This window comes from Misgurnus anguillicaudatus, chromosome 20, assembly GCF_027580225.2.
Source record: "Misgurnus anguillicaudatus chromosome 20, ASM2758022v2, whole genome shotgun sequence".
Lineage (NCBI taxonomy): Eukaryota > Metazoa > Chordata > Actinopteri > Cypriniformes > Cobitidae > Misgurnus > Misgurnus anguillicaudatus.
In genome coordinates, this window is record NC_073356.2 from 9,202,437 (window position 1) to 9,223,372 (window position 20,936).

A 20,936-nucleotide genomic window follows, 5' to 3' on the forward strand; every position below is an offset into this window, starting at 1 on the left:
GCCGTCAAAGATGGAATAAGAGGTGTCGTGTTCAATGATGACATCCTACAGATGCCAGGCGGGGAGTGTTCTGGATCATTCATTAATCTTTAATATTTGCTATTGATTTAATACTAATACATAGTAGCTTCTTTAAAAAATACAGTTAAAGATGGACAGTTAAATTCAGTTAATTGCATCAATCAAATGTAGAACAACACAGAAGGAGCTTGAAGCAGCATTGATTTTGTGATCCTCTGTAGAAAGCATTGTCTGTAAGTTTGTGATTAATTTTTATTCAGTTTGTTAAAGTTACTATTTATAAAGCTAAGTAATGTGGAATTTCAGATATTTTACAACTATATACTATGAATTCATGTTAGTGTTGTTTTTGGAGATAACTAAGTAGTTCTATTGTATTTACATCTCCTTTCTGTAGTTTCACTCTGTTTTTCGACATATTCATCGTGGTGTGGAATAAAGCAGCATTCTCCCACAAGCTTATGTGTTGGAAAGAGTTTATCTGTCTGTCTAACTTTGGGAAGAGTGACGCCATTGTGAGGGCAGAACAGGCGTCTTTATTTAGTCCAGCACACAATGCATGTCTCCATTACAACAACCTCCCTCTAGGGAATGCACGTCATCTTATATCACATTACTGTGTTTGTGTTACTGTCGTGACTTGTGAAATGTTTTGTGTGATGTAAATTGAAATTACTGTAATGATTTGTAAATGAGCTTACAACTTATTTTTAGACTAGTTTACTATTTAATGGTTTTATCTCTTTATTTTAAGTTTGTTACATTAACAGTGCAAATATTTTTAAATATGTACTTTTTCTAGGGTGCCAATGTACAACTGGCAATCAGGACTACAGATGAAAATTAGCCATTGGCTAAATCTGGCATGTTACAGGTGTACTGTTGTTAATATGCACTGTCCTGGTAAATAAATAAACAATAAAAAAAAAAAAAAAAACTGCCACCTGCAGGCATCAATCAGTACTCATCACAATAGATACTTATTACATCTTCCTTTTTTAACAACACATTAGATTCACAATTACTAATAATTCACATCAGCCCAACTGTAAAAAAAATCAGCAATCAATTCATCAATATATGTAAAAAATCTACAATCAGTTCATTATCATAAGTCCATTCGAACAGGAACTTTTCGAAATTCGATTAGTTCTCCGTAATAGAGGCATGTCAGTCTTTGGTACAGATAACTTGAGTTCAGGAATTTGTTCAGCAGAATTTAACATACCCGGAGTTAGCATTTCATGACATTGCAGATCAATAAGAGGCATTTCACAAGACTGCAGTTCTGCAGACAGGGTTGGCTCATAAACAAGAGGACATTTCTCTGGAGTAGGGCTGCACGATTCCAGGAAAAATGATGATCACGATTGTTTTGCTCAAACTTTTGATCACGATTAAAAATACGATCATTCTTTTAGTGAAGAACTTCTATTTACTTCAGTATTTTTATTACACTTTACAGCCATGTATATAATATTATATACATTTTATATTCCTATATTATAAAATATTTTATTGTTTTGTAATATCCACAGCTCCAATTCTCTTAGATCTTTTTAAAACATTTAAAATAATTCCGCAAAAAGAAATCCGCAGAAATAACAAAAATAACTCCTTACACAGATTCCTTACAGCTGTACGACTATTGCAGCAATTAAAGCAGTTCAGTTTTAACTGTCAAAATTATAAAATATCTTTTATTTATTTTAGAGCCTTTTTTGTTTGTTAAATTAAGGTTTTTGATAATGACCAAGCGGTTAGCGGCAGACAGCTAACGTCATGTTGACGACTTGTTTGATCAAATGAGCCTCTCAAATCAACAATTCACTTGCCTACAATAAAGTCTATGTAATATGTATATTTTCAGCATATAACAATGTTAGTTTAAATGTTTATTATCAGCACACTATTTTTAAAAAGCGGAGGGGGGCTGCTCTGTTGCTCGCAGTCGCGGCGGGGTGCAGAAAAATAATGAATCAAAACAAAACGAAATAAACATGAAACGAAATAAACATGCAGGTTGCCTTACCTTACACGTACGCTATGCATCAATTAAAATTCAAGGCTTTACACCGCATTTTTTACATGACTACCGAAAGAAGTCTTTTATAGATTATGCACAGTATTTAAGGTTTTTATTCAGTTCTCCATATTCCCCGATGCGCTGAAGGTCCTGCTGCTGGCGGAGACGCTAAACACCGTTGCAACAGGTGCGTTGTAAATGTGCGTAGTGGACTCGTGCGATAGGTTAAACGTATTTCTTTTACAATTTATCAATGTCTCAACATTTCTTTTAATTAAATTATTATATATAAAGGTGGAGAAGCCTAAAAATCCAGAGGCCTGGCCGCATATCAACTACGATGTTAAAATTGGTCCGAAACCCGACCCAATGGGCGTAAAAAGGCTGAAATGCAGGGCTCTAATATATATTTATATCAAATTAGAATTAAACTAAAATAAAAACAAAACATTTTTTAATAAAAAAATGCCTATGATATGCCTTTTATGTGGCAATATTTTTTTTAAGCACCTTGCTGCTCACGGTGCTTATTGGACACATATCTTTGGCTATAACTTACATGATACGCGATCCGTTATTGTTGTCTGTGTCGTGGATGGTTGGGGATTTGTGTCTTCAGCTTTTGAAACTCTTGATATTTCACGTTTGGATGGAACAGGAGCACAGTTTGCACAAGACTCATGACTTGATCAACATCACTTTCCTCAAATCCGAATTATCAAAACAATGGAGTAGGCCTATATGTCCCTTTTTGGGAATTAAACATACATATTTCTGCACTTTCTTCTTGTTGCTCTGCCATTATGTTCGAATGACTGTAAATCTCGTGATGCTAACGTATTTCTACCTTAACACAGACTGAACTTGCAAAGAAACACTCCGTTTACTCTGACTCCGCCTATAACAAACACATTGCTTGATTCTAGACGTGTGTTTTGTGCTTGGTCTTTGCACATTAATCGCGACGATTGTCATTAATTAATCGCGGAGCACGCATATCGTTATCATGATAAAAATACGATTCGTGCAGCCCTACTCTGGAGTCTTAAGCAAGCTCTGTCGATTTCTCCGCAATGTCTGTCCATCTTCTGTTTCAACCAGATATGATCTTGGATTTACCTCTTTTAGGACTGTAGCTTTCTTTCTCCATCCAGTAGGCTCCTCAATTCTAACTGTATCTCATTCAGAAAGAGATGTCAGATGTCGAGCTCCCTTGTCATAATGTTCTTTCTGCTTCTCTTTAAAATGTTGCATCTCTTTCAATGATAGACTGTTGTTTTCTGTTTTCAAGGATAACTTTGGCAATGTGTCACGCAGTTTTCGGTTCATCAACAACTCACCAGGAGATAATCCACAACTGAGTGGAGAAGAACGGTAACTCAAGAGAGACAGATTTACATCAGAACTGCTTGCTGCAGCTTTTTTTCAAAAGTCTTTTTACAATTTGTACCCCTTTTTCTGCTTTGCCATTTGCCTTTGGACAAAGGGGGCTTAAAGTAGTATGTTTAAAGCCATACTGTTCTGCAAACAGTTGGAATTCACGACTAGTGTACTGAGGACCATTGTCACTTTGCACAATATGAGGAATTCCATGCCTTGCAAAGATGCTTTTCATGCATTGAATCACGTAATTCGATGTTGTGTGATGGAGCTGTTCAACTTCAGGATAATTTGAATAATAATCTATATAACCACCAAATAAGCCTTACCATTCAACTGGAAAAGATGTCAATGTCAATTTATTTCTATAGCACTACTAAACACAACACCAGTTGACCAGTGTGCTTTACATAAATAACAACAATAAAAATACATTAATACACAATACCTACAATACATTTCATCCCTTAGGCGTATGCCAAATCAAAAAGATAGGTTTTTAACCTAGATTTAAAAACAGACAAGGATGGAGCAGATCTAATAGTAAAAGGTAACGCATTCCACAATCATCCCCCACATTTGAAAAAGTGAGATCACCCCTACTTTTCAACTTCGATTTCGGTATAAATAATAATTTCTGGTTTGAAGACCCTAGAGACATAACTGGACAGTGTTCTATCAATAGATCTGAAAGATAAGTAGGGGCCAACCCATTTAAAGATTTAAAAACCAAAAGAAGAATTTTAAAATCTACACGATATCGTACAGGCAGCAAGTGCAACTGACGTAACACTGGAGTAATGTGGTCCCATTTTCTAGTGCCTGTTAGGAGTCTTGCTGCTGCATTTTGAACAATTTGTAGCCGGGATAAAGCTGACTGGCTGATCCCGTAGTACAGTGAGTTGCAATAGTCGATGTATTAATCTTTCGAAATTATTAAAGGATAAAATTAGTTTTACTCTGGCTAAAAGACGAAGCTGGAAAAAGCAGGATTTGACTACTGAACTTATCTGCTTGTCGAATTTCAGGCCATCATCAAAAACAACACCCAAATTCTTAACCCAAGTCTTTGCAGGTAGGGTTAAATTACCTAGGGTTATTTGAGTTGGAGAATTTGATGAGCCAAACACTTGTCACAGGTCGGGGCGGACCCAGATGCTATGAGGTCACGCCCCTTTCTAATTTTCACCTCGAGGAGGTTCCCAAAGCCACCCCAATGACCAGACACACATGGTACAAGTAAATTAAAATGAAACTTTATTTAAATTATTTAAAAAGAATAGTCAGGAAGGGGGAGGGGAACTTAAAAAGAAGGGCCTCCTCTGGCCTGGACAGACGTTGCAACAAGGGAAGGGAAGGGGGACTTAAAATAAGGGCCTCTTCTGGCCTCGACAGATGCTGCAGTAAGGGAAGGGGGCTCTTAAGGCCCGGGTATACTTTTTTCCGCGTCCGGCTCGCGCGCGCACGCGTCCGCGCAGCTTTCCGAGTATAGTCTCCGCGGCTACACGCGGATGGCCGCGTTCGACACTATACGCAATACAAATGATTTCTTATTCAAATTATTAGTCTAACAGGCCGTCAGGGCAGCACTGATTTGGAGACATTTACAGTACATTAAAACATTAGGATAGGTGAAGAAAAGTAACTGATCCACCATTGCAAACACAGTTTAGAACAAACAACAAGACAACAAAGAACAGGAATCAAACAAACATGCTCCACAGCTTTCTGTTCATGGAAGAAGTAAAAGTTAAAGAAGAAAAACGATAGTGTTTGTGCAAATGCTGTCTATTTTCTTTTGTATAATTGTTTATAGTGGAGTGTCCTGTCTAAATATTTTCACGCGCATGCGCTGTCGTACGCAGACTGTACGCGCACTGTCCGCGCGGTCTCAAATTTTGGGCTGCACGCGGACGGTCCGCGCGGCCGGCCGCGGACCCTCCTGATGACGAAAATGACGTCATTTGGACGGCGCGCATACGCGGACGTCCCTAGTATACTTTCGGCTTTAGGGTCTCTTTGCCTTTTTACAGTTTCACACTTCACCTTTAACTGCAGTCACTTCAGGTCGCTGGTTCGTGGTTTTCTCCTCCTTTAGAGGTTCGGGGCTATAACACAGAATCAACGCTTTCACAACTCACTGTGGATTCCTCTTTCTTTCTTACAGGTGGACTGGCTTCAGCAGATACTGGTATGGGGTTCGTGTTAGCATAGACCTTTCGATATCCTATGGGGTGTGCAGTGAATGGGTGTAACTCACAGACCTTTTGTGATGAGATGGTTAATTGTGATCTTTGCTCCCTAGGCCTCTTCACCGCCCTGGGGATGGAGTACTGTCACCGCCAAGCCGAACGCTGCCCTCTCCTCTCCGTATGTGTAGCTCCAGAGATCTGGACAGGGGCGCACCTTTGAAGAGGCTCCGTGACAGACAGACATGTTACTACACGCTAGACTTCCACAACACACTGTGCCTTTGTTTACAGGGACATCAGCATTAAATCTCTACTCACACCTAGGTCTGGATCTTCTGTACAACCCACCACCGACTTCACCGTCTACACAACAGGGGCTCTGGACACCACACCCGTCTCCATTCGGTTTCCACTGCACAGCGTATGATTTTATAAGCGCTCCACCCACCGCACAGCGTCTTCTCTTACGGCCGACTCACTGTAATGGCTCCTGACAACGGATACACAGCACGACACTGCACGACATCAAGTGTACACACTCAACAAGTCAAGACTCACCCACGACACTTCTAGTGACAATTATTAAGGTCAGGCCAAGATCTTCCCGGAGTCAGCGATGGGCCGGCGGGGCATTGTAATGAAGGCTGATAGTTGAAGCTGGCTGGTACGGTGGGTGGAGCGTGCGGTGGGTGGAGCGCTTATCAGAATACAATCCATCACGTGCATTGCGGTCACAAAATTCTGGCCTCTTAATTATCCCTAAAATATCAAAAGTGTCTAAAGGTGGCAGATCCTTTTCCTACTTAGCCCCTAAGCTATGGAATGATTTACCAACCGACGTCCGAAAATCAGAGACAGTAGATAACTTTAAATCTAGACTTAAAACTTTTCTCTTTAACAAGGCTTTCAAATAGTTGTTTTAACAATGGTACTTATCTCCTAATAGCTAGCTTGTACAACCTAATAAATAAATAAATTAATGAATAAATTAAAACCTTTTTTTTTTCGTCAACACTTCAAAGCATGGTAAATCTCATTAATACTCTTTAGTAATATGCTGAAACTTTGAATTGGTTTTCGACTGAGTCTTAACTGCCAAATATGGCCGGCTTGCAATTATTGCCTTTTCCCATGACCTTAAAATAGAATGTCATACAGAACCGTTTGCCACTGTACGATAGCATTAACGACGGCAGTGGGGCCTCTGGCCTTAGTCAAACGAGTTCTGTTTCCGTTTCTAAAATCATTAACTATATGTAATACACTTAACCAGCAATAGTTAGCCTGTCCGGAACCGAGCTGACTAAAACCACATTACTGTGTGACACTTGTTTTCTATGTGAACGGCCCCTACGCTAATAAGATTTTGTGTCTCTCTCCCTGTCTCGTCCTTGATCCCGAGGACGAGACAAACAGATCCAGTTCCGGTACATGTGAAAGTCGGCACACAACTGATCTACTAGCTGTTCTTCAACGTGATGTCCAGCTGATGCCTGACCAAAGACCACCGGCAGAACCCGCTTAATCTCCGCTTAATCTCCGCTCAATCTCCTTCCGTTTCAATGTGTATATATATATATATATATATACCTCCCAAGGGTTTTTTCCTCCTATGACTTTTTTTACTACCCCGGCTAAAATTCCGGGGTTTTTTTCTCCTAGGGGGTTTTTCAACCCGGGGAGGCAGCCTTTTTGGGCTTAACTTCTATACGTTACATTAGTAATACGTTTGTTTATAATGTTGATTTATAGCCGTAGCAAATTTAACTGCTTGTGCTATCGTTTATTATGTTGTGCTATCTGTCGATTTTCTGTGCTTTTCACTGCATCTATTATGTAAAGCTGCTTTGATACAATTACCAAATTGTGAAAAGCGCTATATAAATAAAATTGAATTGAATTGAATTGAATCGGTACAATGATCCTCTTTCCTTACGATGCTACACGGCCGGCTCGCCTACCACTCTGCTCCGTGACAGGGCCGCTATCTTCACTCACCTGGGCTTACACACACATGAAACAATGCACTTCCAGATAATACATCCAACTGTAAATTCCTTGTACTCACGATACGTTGTCACTCTCTCGTTCAAGCCTCCGTGATATCCACACGGGCTAGTTTCATTCTTGGTGTGCGTATTCAGATCGCATTCATCCGACTACTATATTGAAGACATGCATTTCAAACTTCTCACAGCATCAATAAACTTCCAATATACTCAGCCGCCGATTTCCTCTTCTTCCGTTTCCAACTCGTTTTCTCCTTTAATCCTCCGTTTACACACCACCACAACACAGCATCCGCTTCACTACCGTAAACCAGGAACCCAGTCAACACCACGAACCCGATGGGCAAAAATCAACCTTTGGTTCTCGTGTCCTCGTCTGTGGTGCTCCTTTAATGAAAACGACCTCCACTCCTTTCTTTTGGCTCCAGCCATCTTCTTTCCGCTCGCTTTAGCGATCCCCGGATCAACGGCGCCTTCTAAGGAGGGGGTGTTTAATCCGCCCTTGGCGGAGCGGAGCTTGCCCCGAAATTCAACTCTCAGTTGATCGCCACCATACTGTGTTTCTCTGGGCCTATTTATATGTCTTCTCTTCATGCATGCTTCAATCACAGATTGCCACTTCCCAATCCGCACACCTGTTTCTCATAAGCCCCGATTGTGTTGCCCCGGGAAACCAGGAAGTGAAAAGGTGTTTGTGAAGGAAGGTCTGGCAGGAAACCATCTTCAGGCGGAACCAATCTCTGCCACTTTTGGTTCCGCCCTACAATAGTCACCCTGTGACACACTATAATTTCGGTTTTATTTTCATTAAAATTAAGAAAATTTAGGGCTAACCAAGCTTTCACATCAGATATACACGCCTTAATTTGTTCCAGTCCATTACAGTTTGGTTTTAGGGGTAAATAAACTTGAGTGTTGCCTGCATAGCAGTGAAACAACAACCCATGTTTCCTGAGAATAGACCCTAATGGAAGCATGTATAATGTAAAAAGAATTGGAGCTAAAATGGATCCTTGCGGAACACCACAGAACAGAGAAGCAGCCTTCGACATATGTTCCCCAATGTTAACACTAAACGTCCTGTTTGACAAATAAGACCTAAACCATTCTAAGGCAGGACCTTTAATACCTACCCAATGCTCCAAACGGGCAAGAAGAATAAAATGATCTACTGTATTGATAGCCGCACTCAAATCTAGTAATAATAATACAGTAGAAACCCCAGAATCAGCAGCTATCAACACATCGTTTAAAACTTTCAAAAGTGCAGTCTCTGTCCAGTGATATTTTTTAAAACCAGATTGAAAACACTCAAATATCTTATTTTCATCTAAAAAACTCTGCAATTGTTTCAAAACTATCTTCTCTAAAATCTTTGAAATAAAAGGCAAATTTGAAACAGGTCTAAAATTGTCCACAACATTTAAATCTAGGTTGGGTTTCTTTAACAGCGGCTGAACTACAGCATGTTTCAATGAGTCTGGTACCACACAGGTTTCCAGACATTGATTTATAATAATTAACAAGTAGGGCCCTGAAGTCTCCATAGCTTTTTTCAACAGCAGGGGCGGGATGGCATCCATAGAGGAGCCCGATGGCTTTAACTGGCTCACTATATCCTGCAGATGAGAAAGAGAGACAGGTTCAAATTTGTTCAGCTCCGCTGAACAAGCCACCAAGGTCGACGGATCAAAGGACGGACAACAGATCCCCATTCTTATGTCATTGATCTTATTCACAAAGAATATCAGAAAGTCATCACACAGGGTCCTTGATACATTAGAATACTCATAAACAGGTGGATTAATAACAGAATTAAAAACAGTAAAAAGTGTTCTTGGTCTGTGGTAATTGTAGTTAGTTTTGTGAAATAGTCAGATCTTGCTGTTCTCAAGGCCTTTTGGTAGTTTAACAACGAATCACTTAGCATTTCAAAAGAAACATGAAGTTTATCCTTCTTCCATCTGCGCTCCGCTTTCCTGCAAGACTGTCTCAAGGAGCGTATATTATCGTCAACCCACGGGTCGACTCTTGGTTTAGATTTTAAAGTCTTCACTGGAGCTACTGTATTTTAAACATCCACACATTTAGAATTAAACTCATACAAAAGCTTCTCTGCACTTAATGCATACTGGTTAGTATTCATAATGTGATTAGTATCACAGAAGGCTGATGAAAAAATTGTACAAGTATCTGAATTATTTAATCGCGATTTACGTACTTGTCTTTTGGGGTTCAAAGAACTTGAAGTTGTGGGCATTGAAAATAAAACACATTTATGATCTGAAAACCCATTTTCCACTATCTCCAGAGTAGACAAAGAGATACCATATGATAACACAAGATCTAGTGTATGTCCACCCTTATAGGATCATTAACATGCTGATCTAAATCAAAGGCATTTATCAAGGTAATAAACTCTTTAGCTAAGGAGTCTGTTGGGCAACACACATGCACATTAAAATCTCCTAAAATTAGCAATTTATCATATTTTGGTACAAACTGACCCAAAAAATCTGCAAGTTCATTTAAAAAATCTGCATTGTGTTTGGGCGGTATATCAAAGCAATCAACAATTGACTACTTAATTGAATTACAAATAATTGTAGCTCAAAACTTCTATAGTCATTTTGTACTATTTGGTGATATGAGAAAATATCTTTAAAAATAGAGAGTAATCCGCCACCCCTGCCAATCAACCGAGGCAAATTTAAAAACAAACAGTTTGAAGGCAAAAGTTCCGACAGAGGGCTTAAATCCTCAACGGTAAGCCAGGTTTCAGTAATAAATAGGCAGTCCAGTTCACGCGAAGTAATAAAAGTAATTTATAATAAAAGTCTTGTTTACCACCTATCTCGAAAAGACCCAGCTTGAATAAACGCGGGCTATACAACTCCGTCACACCAGAAATCACAGTTGCTGGAACCAGGTAGGGTGGCCGTTCGTGCCAGTTCCGCCGGACACGTCCCGAACATGTTTTCGGGTTCGTTCTCCGGAAGTCGCGTTGGTCGACATCATCAATGTTTAATATTTCGGGTTTAATTTCAGAAAAACAACCGTTACATTTCAAGGTAAGAATGAAACTACAAAGATTGTATGTCTTAAAAGAAATAAATCATAATTTTCTAATGTATTTTAAAGGAATAGTCTACTCATTTTCAATATTAAAATATGTTATTACCTTAACTAAGAATTGTTGATACATCCCTCTATCATCTGTGTGCGTGCACGTAAGCGCTGGAGCGCGCTGCGACGCTTCGATAGCATTAGCCCCATTCATTCAATGGTACCATTTAGAGATAAAGTTAGAAGTGACCAAACACATCAACGTTTTTCCTATTTAAGACAAGTAGTTATACGAGCAAGTTTGGTGGTACAAAATAAAACGTAGCACTTTTCTAAGCGGATTTAAAAGAGGAACTATATTTTATGGCGTACTAGCACTTTTGGGAGTACTTCGACTCACCTGAAAAGTCCGCTCCCCTTCTCACTCTCATAATGGGAGAGGGGAGGGTGTTACTGCGCCGAGTCAAAGTACTCCCAAAAGTGCTTTTACGTCATAAAATGTAGCTCCTCTTTTAAATCCGCTTAGAAAAGCGCTACGTTTTATTTTGTACCACCAAACTTGCTCGTATAACTACTCGTCTTAAATAGGAAAAACGTAGATGTGTTTGGTCACTTCTAACTTTATCTCTAAATGGTACCATTGATTTGATTTGATTTGATTTAATGGTTTATTTAAAAGGGGACAGCGCAATTTCATAAAACACATGTACAGACATGGTTAAAAAAGCCAGAATTAGCCAAAAGGCTATTTTTCATCTGTAGTCCCCTGGCCAAGATGTAAAAAAGGCATTAAAATACAAACAAGAAAATACATTACAAATATATGGGAAATTGACTAACTACAATTGTAATTACACTATAAAATAACATAAGGTACACTGTACCTATTACAGTAGTAAGACACACGTAATACACATTTTTCAAAAAAAACTATAGTATTTCAAATATGTAGTACATCTCAATGGGCTCGGCTATTAATGATGACAGACATAATTGTTAATAAGCCAAATTTTCAGTTGTTTTGCAAAAGCCTTATAAGTGTTGAGCTGTCTAACCTCCTCAGGTATAAAATTCCATTCAGTGGCACCCCTCACTGACCAGGCCGAGCGACTGAAAGCGCTCCTGCGCAGAGGGATGACACAGTCCCCTCTGGCAGAGCCTCGAGTAACGCGCTCAGATCTGTTTCATTGGCTGACGAACTCAGCCAGAGGAGCTGGAGCCAAATCATGTGTCACTTTATATATAAGATTTAGATTTAAAAACTTATGAAGACTGTCCCAGTTTAAAAGGCTATATTTTTCTAAAATTGCACAGTGATGATAGTGCCTTGGTTTTTTATCCATAATTTTAATGGCTTGTTTGTATAATGATTCCAATGGTCTTTTTACGCTCTGACTTGCTTGAGACCAACTTGTAAAGCAATAATTAAAATGGCTGAAAATCATTGAATGTAAAAAAAATTGTGCAGCTTCAGTTGACATATCATTTCGAATTGAGTGGAAATTGGCAAGATTAAACTTGATTATTTTACATAATTTTTCAATATGGGCTTTAAATGAAAGAGTTGAATCTATTATTAAGCCAAGATATTTATAGTTATTTACGATTTGTAATTTTTCTCCATTAACTATTATGTCAGGATTAAATGAAGCTCTATTAGTTTTGCTGAAGAACATACCTACAGTTTTTGAAATATTTAACTGCAGGCAGTTCTCCTGCAGCCAAGATGTAACACAAGTCATTGCTTTTGTGAGTTTATCTGCAACAATGTCTTTAGACCGACCATGAACAAATAGAACGGTATCGTCTGCATACATTAAACATTCTACTTCAGAACAAACATTAGGCAAGTCATTGATATAAAGGCTAAATAAAAGGGGCCCTAATATTGAGCCTTGAGGAACCCCAGTAGTTAGCCTAAGCGACTCAGAATTACAGTTGTTAATTAGTACAGATTGTGTACGATCATGCAAATAAGATTCAAACCAACTTATAGTGTCACAAGAAAATTTAAACAGTGGAAGCTTGTTAAGTAGAACTGAGTGGTTCACTGTATCAAAGGCTTTCTTGAGATCCAAGAATACCGCCCCTACTACTCCCCCCTTGTCAAGAGAAAATTTTATTTTCTCAATAAAAAGGCATGCCGCCGTTTCAGTAGAATGTTTTGATCTAAAACCAAACTGCATGGTGTGAAAAGAGGGGGAGCTACTGTTTAAATACTTGACAATCTGCTCAGCCACCCATTTTTCTGCAATTTTAGAAATGGCCGGAAGAATACTTATTGGTTGATAGTTATTCATGGAGGTAGACAATCCAGACTTAAAAACTGGCGTAACAATAGCAGATTTCCAGGCCTTTGGAAAGTGACCACTGGAAATAGATAGATTAATAATAGAAGCAATGGGAGTAGCCAGACCAGATCCTAAATCTTTAAGCATGTTCGTATCCATACCAAATACATCCCTGGCCTTAGATGGTTTTAGTGTTTTAATTATATCCAGGGTGCGATTTGTGAAAAAAACAGAGGGGGGGATGTTTTCATAGGCGTCGATTTTGGCGATGGTGGGTACCCACCATATTTCGTCATGAGTCATTTTGTACCCACAACTAGTTTTAACTTTTTTGACTGTTTTCAGTGGTTATGAAGAGCAATATGAGAGAGAAATTTGGTAATCATTGTCCGACCTAACAAAAATCCATTATAATATTATTATTATTATGTTTTATATATTTCAAATTAAAATATTTCTAATATTCAGAAATGCGCTCTCCGCTCACGACCTCTGATCGGAACAAACCCGAACTTCACTGTCTGCTGAACTTGTGCAGAAACATAAAAATATAACCAGCTTTTCAAAATGGTTTTAAAACTAAACATTTATACTATTTTAGCACAAATTATGAGCTTATTGACGCTTTTTTATAATTCTTGACATAATGCGTCTCTGTCCACAGCACATTTCAAAACATTTTAATTCATAAAAATAAATCATGAGAACATGAACTCATCACTGCATTTGCAGGAATTGTAAAATCTTTTTTCTTATAAACTCATGAAGCAGCCTAACGCAATATTTTTACTCTAATAGCTTATCTTTCCCCACACATATGAACTGTGATCATGCACAACGAAAAAACACGCAAGAATCTTGAATGGCAAAACTATATGGCACAACGTAGTGTCAACTTAAACATAAATATGAACAATGTATTGATTGCAAAGTTAAACCATTACAGTAGAAACAGTTTTAATGCTGCTTTTAAAGTAATAACATTAACTTTACACCGCGATGCTGAGCTACAGTGAAATGATAGAGAAGTCAGATGCATTATGTGTTAGTCACTTAGCCTCATTTGCGCAAACTGGACGCGCCCGCGCCTCGCTAAACGCCTCATCGGCATGTATAATGTGTAACTTCGGCCATTCTCAGTGGTGTGACTGGGACACCAACTCTGCTTGTCATCATAAACAGATAATCAGATTGTTATGTTTATTCCCGCTTTATTAATATGCGGCTGACTATGCTGCATTTCATCGTTTCGACACACAGCTCCATAACCATCTCCAAGTGTTGGTAGGCTATTACTCGTGAGGTGTAACCAATCAGATAGCGCCGTGGGCGGGACAATGAGCAAGTCTGCAGAGTGGTGAATACAGAGATGCTGCGCGGCAGCTGTATCATCAGAGCCAGCCAAAGTAGCGCATTTTAAAACAAAATTGACTTTAATCAAACCACGGATCCGTGATAAGTTTTGTGATCCGTCTCGCCACTAGTGTAGTAGCACTGATCACTTTGAGGGGGGGATAAATTTATCCCCACCGGGGATAAAAATAATTAAGCAGAGGCAGGGATACATTGACCAGAAAGGGGGAAATCCCACGCATCCCCCCTGGCAAATCGCACCCTGAAAATATCAGTGACTTTAGTCTCAGTGATGTTTGCTATGGAGAAAGACTGTGTTGCAGACACTAAGTGTTCTTTTTTTTTGTTTATTATAAAATTCTTAGAAATTTCTGCCACCGATTTAATAAAATAGTTGTTAAAAGCATCAGCTAATACCTTGGGTTCTACCAAAATGTCTCCATTTAATTCAATTTGTATTTGTTTTGTCTTACTTTTATGGGACTCACCTGTCAATTTTTTTATATAATGCCAGGTCATTTTAGAATTCCCACGTGCACTATTCAAAGCAGTTATAAAGAAGTCAGCTTTAGATCTCCTTATTTCTCTCACTACTCTATTTCTTAAAGAGATAAAATGATGCCTATTATATCCTGATTTTACAGCCAACTTCAAAGAATGATCTCGTTCTTTCATCAATTTTAGAACAGATTCATTTAGCCATGGAAAGACATTTTTTTTAGCTCTTAATCTAATTTTCCGTGTAAATTGATAAACAATTTGCTGTATTTTATTAGAAAAAAGAAAACAATCCTTTTCCAAGTTTATGCCAGAGAGTAGTTCATCCCAATTTACATCATCAATTGAATCTATGAAATTTTGTTGTTCCTGTTTTGGTATCCTAAAGGATTCTGTGGCTGGCAAAGGTTTAAAACGCTTGTTATTTAATTTTCTTGTGACCATTATGAGATTGTGATCAGACAATCCAGTAAGCATATTATATGATTTCAAAATTCTTTCTGGCCTGTTTGTAAAAGCTAAATCAATTTGAGTGCTCGTAGAATTTGTAATTCTCGTAGCACCATTAATCACCTGAGACATATCCATTTTATCCATTACCTTTTTCAAGTTTTTCCTGATTTGCTTGACTTCCCAATTAACATTCAGGTCACCTAACATTATAAGTTCTTTTGCAGGATTAAGTTGGTTTAATAAACTATCCAGCTTTTCATAAAAATCTGCATTAGATGAAGGAGGTCTATAAATAACCACAAGAATAAAAGACATTTGCGGTGACAAAGTTACATTCAGACCAATAAATTCCAAATCATTCTCATCTGTGACATAAATTTCATTACAGTTAAAAGTGTCCTTAGCATAAATCATAACCAGGTATAGATATAATTGCAGAGGGTGAAGTTTCTTTAAGCCATGTCTCAGAAAGGCATAAGAAGTCAATATTAGAATCAATAAGTAGGTGGCGGACTTGATCACTTTTTAACGTAATACTTCGTATATTCAAATGTGCACACAGAATGCCTTTCGGTTTAAATCTTGAGTCCCAAATTAATTTGGAATTATTAACTGTCTGAAATACTCCAAGTTTCCGGTGTTTTATTATCGCTGGATTTGGCAGTTTCCTGTTTCCATTGTTGACGTTAATCGCAGTTAACTCCCCAACTTCTGCACTCTCACCCGTTACACGGCTCCCAACCGAAAGAAAAGATGGAACCTGAACCTTACTTGCCAATGCAGATAGTGTCTGACAGCCGCTGGTAGAGACCAGCGAGCCAGCCGCTCCGGCAAGATCCGTGTCAACTTGTGGACTCCGGTAAAACGACGCTCCCCGGCCAACCCGGAGTCCGTCCTCGTCCAAACACCCAGCCGACGGGGGCATCCCATACGACGGAGGGGACAGCACATCAAAGCCAGTAAATCCGCCACCGCCAATCCCCAATGGATCCGCCCAGCCGGCGACAACATCCATTTCAAACACCGATCCCTGCAAGTTTCTCTGAATACTCCCACAATAGTTAGATGTGATGATATGGTGGTTATCTGATGTTGAACCATTTATCGGACCGGGGCATTGGTGGATGTCCCCGGACAACAAAAGGCAGATGGTGATTATTAGTGCGAGGCTCCGTTGCGTCTTGAGTGCCAATTTATTATACTTTCTGGCTTCGCTATACACATGTGAATGAATTAAGGTAGCACGCAGGACGTGCTTTCCAAATCCAAGATGTTTATTGAATGAATGGGGCTAAGCTAAATGCTATCGAAGCGTCGCAGCGCGCTCCAGCGCTTACGTGCACGCACACAGATGATAGAGGGATGTATCAACAATTCTTAGTTAAGGTAATAACATATTTTAATATTGAAAATGAGTAGACTATTCCATTAACTGAAATGTGAGAACCTCGATGACGTATGCGGTCGAGCAACGCAACTTCCGGAGAACGAACCCGAAAACATGTTCGGGACGTGTCCGGCGGAACTGCCACGAATGGCCACCCTAGAACCAGGGGAGCACTCCGCTCATATAGAAGATCCAAGTAACGCATGCGGACAAAATGGTCACCGGCAAACCATCTCTCTCGACGACACGGGGATTGCACACCAGACTGCAAAGCCAGGCAAAACTTCAGCCTAACCGCCGAGCCGCCACGTTTTCCACGTCTCCTGCTCTGTCTCTCAACTGGCAACGAGCAAGGCCATCGCTGGAGAAAGACAGGTATCGATGATAAAAAAGGAGGAGGTGGATAATATGAACCATTTGAATCATAGTTCAGCAGATTGTTCGGACAGGTCCGAAGGTTTAAGAGAGTTGATTTATCATAGACAAATCTTGCGCATTGCGTTACCTTTAACATAAAACCACATAACATACCCAAAACAAATAAAAGGCTCAGAGACCGACGGCATGCCCTATACACCTGCGCCATCTTGTCAAAAGATCAGTTCCTACTTTTTGCCAAGGTTCAGTAGGATGAGCAACTGTCATCATAGTTCTTTAGCCTGTGTATAATGATGATTTATTTGAATTTGAATTTGACGAAACATGTCTTGACGCATTGATACTGGAATGACAATTCTGTTTTTTCTCAACAGCATGCCCTCAACCACACTCAATTCTGCCCTTAAAGGAAAGTATTGTGGACACTTGCCTTTGATCCATCCATGTTGAAGGTATGCAATAACCTTCTGTAGTTCAGTATCCTTTGCGGTTTCCTCTGCGATAAACTTTAGCATCTCATCTGAAACTGGTAAAGCTGAATACACCATACTCGCATGTCTCTCAATTTCGTCCATTTTGCTGGTCTCCGAAGCTACTGGTGCTCGAGACAGTGCATCAGCCACAATGATATACTTTTCAGGTGTATAAACTAGATTCAGATCATATCTTTGTAATTTCATAATCATGCGTTGACTTCGAGGTGACATATCATTTAAGTTCTTTTGAATGATAGAGATTAATGGTTTGTGATCTGTCTCTACTCTAAAAGTAGGTAATCCATATACATATCCATGAAATTTAGCCAAATACTAAACCCAAGGTCTCCCTTTCTATTTGTGAATATCGTCTTTCAGTCTCTGTCATAGATCGAGAAGCATAGGCCACAGGTCTCCAGGAATCCTCAAAAGCCTGAAGAAGCACCGCTCCCTATCCATCCTGTGGAGATCTTAGTTGGTCATGTGTGATCAAAAAGCTTGTACTTTTGCTGGATGTGGCTCCACACCTTTTGCAGATAGCTTGTCACCTAAGAACATGATCTCGGTGACTCCAAATTGACACTTTTTCTGATTGAGCTTTAAATCATGTGCCCGAATTCTTTCCATCACTTTTACTAGTCGCTGATTATGTTGTTAAAGGGTGGACCCCCACACCACAATATCATCAATATATACCCGAACACCCTCTAGACCAGAGGTGTCAAACTCAATTTCATCCCGTGCCACATCAGCATTACGGTTTCTCTCAAAGGGCCGGTTGTATTTGAACGACTATATGAATGTATTATTACTGTACATTGCATAATTCTCTCTGCATTTGATTACTATTGGTTTTGTTAATAACTAAATTAATACCTAGCTTTGAAAGTAGAAATAATTACAAATTGTATAGAGCAGGGGTCTTCAAACCCGTCCTGGTGGACCACTAGTACTACACATTTTGCATGTTTGCCTTTTGTGACACACCTCATTCAGTTACCTTAGACACCCAGTTCAGGTCTTGCAGTCTCTACTAATGAGCTGAAGATCTAAACCAGGTGTGTCTAATGAGGGAGACATGCAAACCGTGCAGCACCAGTGGTCCTCCAGGACAGGTCCGAAAACCCCTGGTATAGAGTACAACTATTCTACAGATTATTTTAAAAATAATTGTGGTGACAAAAACACATGTTCCCAGCCAACATTGCAAGGTGGGGCCCATGTGGGCCCCATATGGGCTTCCTATGTGGGCCCTATATGCAGGGACGTACTGGGACTGAAATTCAGCCCGGGACTTTAAGATGGAGAGGCCTTTTACGCGAGTGCACGAGCAGGATTTTTTGCAGTTATTTTAATTCTAGTAGTGTTTTTATGGTATGAAGAGAATCAGATTATGCTGAAGACCTAAAAGAAACTTTAGGATAACACCTGCCTCCTCAGGTTGTATAAGCAAGTCACCACTGCACTAAACACAACCAGGTCAGCAAAACCTAATCTCGAACACATAAGTCACAGTATACTGCTAACTACCAGCATGTCATGTGTACAGTCAGTTGGAGTGATAAAATTGTTACAATTACTCACACATACCCACTCAGATAATCAAAAACTACAATACAGTCCTATAAAATAGAGATTGTGTGTGTACGTACTCACTTTCAACTCTCCCTGGCTCCACTTCCCCTGTGCTGGACCCTGCCTCTGCTTACTGATTGTACAGCTACATATGCATGAGAAGAACATCAGTCATAAATATGACTAATAATAATTCCTTTTTTTAATTCAATCTGTGCTTTAGTCAGGTTATAATCTAGTAAGTGGACTATTGCATTTTATCCTATATGTAAATATGTAATATTGTGCTGTATTTTTCTATTTGTGTGTCCTTAATAAAGCTTTGATTGATTGATATGCCTACCCTGCTGAAAAAAAAACAGCATCAAACCAGCATGAGAATTATGCTGGTCTATGCTGGTTTGATGCTGGATTAGCTGGTGGTCACCAGCATACCAGCACCAAAACACAACATATGCTGGTCTTGCTGGTATGCTGGTTTTTCCAGCAGGGTAATATGATTGCCTACCCAGCCCTGCACACTGTCCCATCACTGTTTTTGTACTGGTTCCATTCTCCTCCTCCTCTTGTTCTGCTTTCCTTCCTCCTCCTCATCAATATGACTGCAAGGGTCATGTCTCTCTCCATCAGTGACCTTAACAGCTAATATATAGACATACAGGGATTCCTTAGACCATTTTACTGTTTGAACACAATGATGACGTTGAAACGTATGTACGCGCATGTTGGCAATGGAAGTATGGCAAGAATCAGTAGTGAAGCAACACAGACAGAGAAATATATATTTAAAAGTTGACTTTATCAAGTTTTTCAACACAGCTACCAGATCCGTGTACTATAGTGGAATGAATAGAAGACGTTAGCAGATGGCCAAATATAAAGTGACCATATATACGTATTAGTATATTATTAGTGCAACCAAACGCAATTACCAGACATTTTGATGCTGGGAAACTGTTTTGATAAACTTACTGAGTTGCTAACACGTTAAAACCACTGGGGAACAACACCACTTCTGTTGCCAAAATACGCACGCAGGCTATTTCATCAATTTCATAAGCGGGATAATGTAGAGCGAGGCGGTTCTTATAGCGAATACAGCCAAGCTCCGCTTTGCGTGGGGTCCTGATAAGCCTGTCGGGGTTGAATTCGCTATAACAACCGCCTCGCTCTACATTATCCCTTATATATGCCTATATTTAAATGCAAATATAAATGATTTCAGTGTATAATAGATGCATCACTAATTGTGCACCTGTCCTGTCCATGCTGCTGGTCCTTCCTCATCTGCACCTCCTGCCACAGCATCCTTTTGACTGCGAAAAAGGTCTGTTAATTTGGCGCATTTAGCTGCCTCTTGTGCCAACATTTTTATGTTTTAGGCCCCACCCATTTCTTTCTCTTCTTTTCACAATTTTTACCGTCTTGTCTATGTTGCATTCACACGAATCCAAACCTGACCAAAAGTAAACTCTTTTGATCGGCGCCTTTGAGCCAATCGGATGTGAGGAAAACCGAGGATCAGTCCAAGTTGGGAGGGGCCGCTCTTATCTCCCCTCAAGATTTGAAGAATTGGTTTGGCCCGGTCTGAAACAGACACAGCGTTCCGCTGCAGCTGAGCGCCTGGTCAGGCATAAAAAAAAAAAACTTTTTGACCTCCGGCCGGTTCGGCCTGAAATGGACCGGCCGTTCGGGATTGCTCCCGGAACTCCCGATGGCCAGTCCGCCCCTGCCTATATGGGTTTGTCCTTGGGTTCCACTATGGCCCCACGTGGGTTGCCCACATGAATTTGATATAGAAACTGAGTGGGGCTTATGTGGGGCCCAGCTG

General features: G+C 39.7%; 1 protein-coding gene across 1 annotated transcript in view; it reads left to right on the forward strand.

Annotated features, from left to right (window-relative positions):
* The window catches only part of LOC129455158 (uncharacterized), a 181,095-nt gene that overhangs the window by 20,206 nt on the left and 139,953 nt on the right, over positions 1 to 20,936 (forward strand). The window contains exons 4-5 of the mRNA XM_073858072.1: positions 3,339 to 3,421; positions 5,733 to 7,183. Coding sequence (XP_073714173.1) covers positions 3,339 to 3,343 — 5 coding nt within the window. The 3' untranslated portion in view covers positions 3,344 to 3,421; positions 5,733 to 7,183. The remainder of the gene's footprint in view (positions 1 to 3,338; positions 3,422 to 5,732; positions 7,184 to 20,936) is intronic.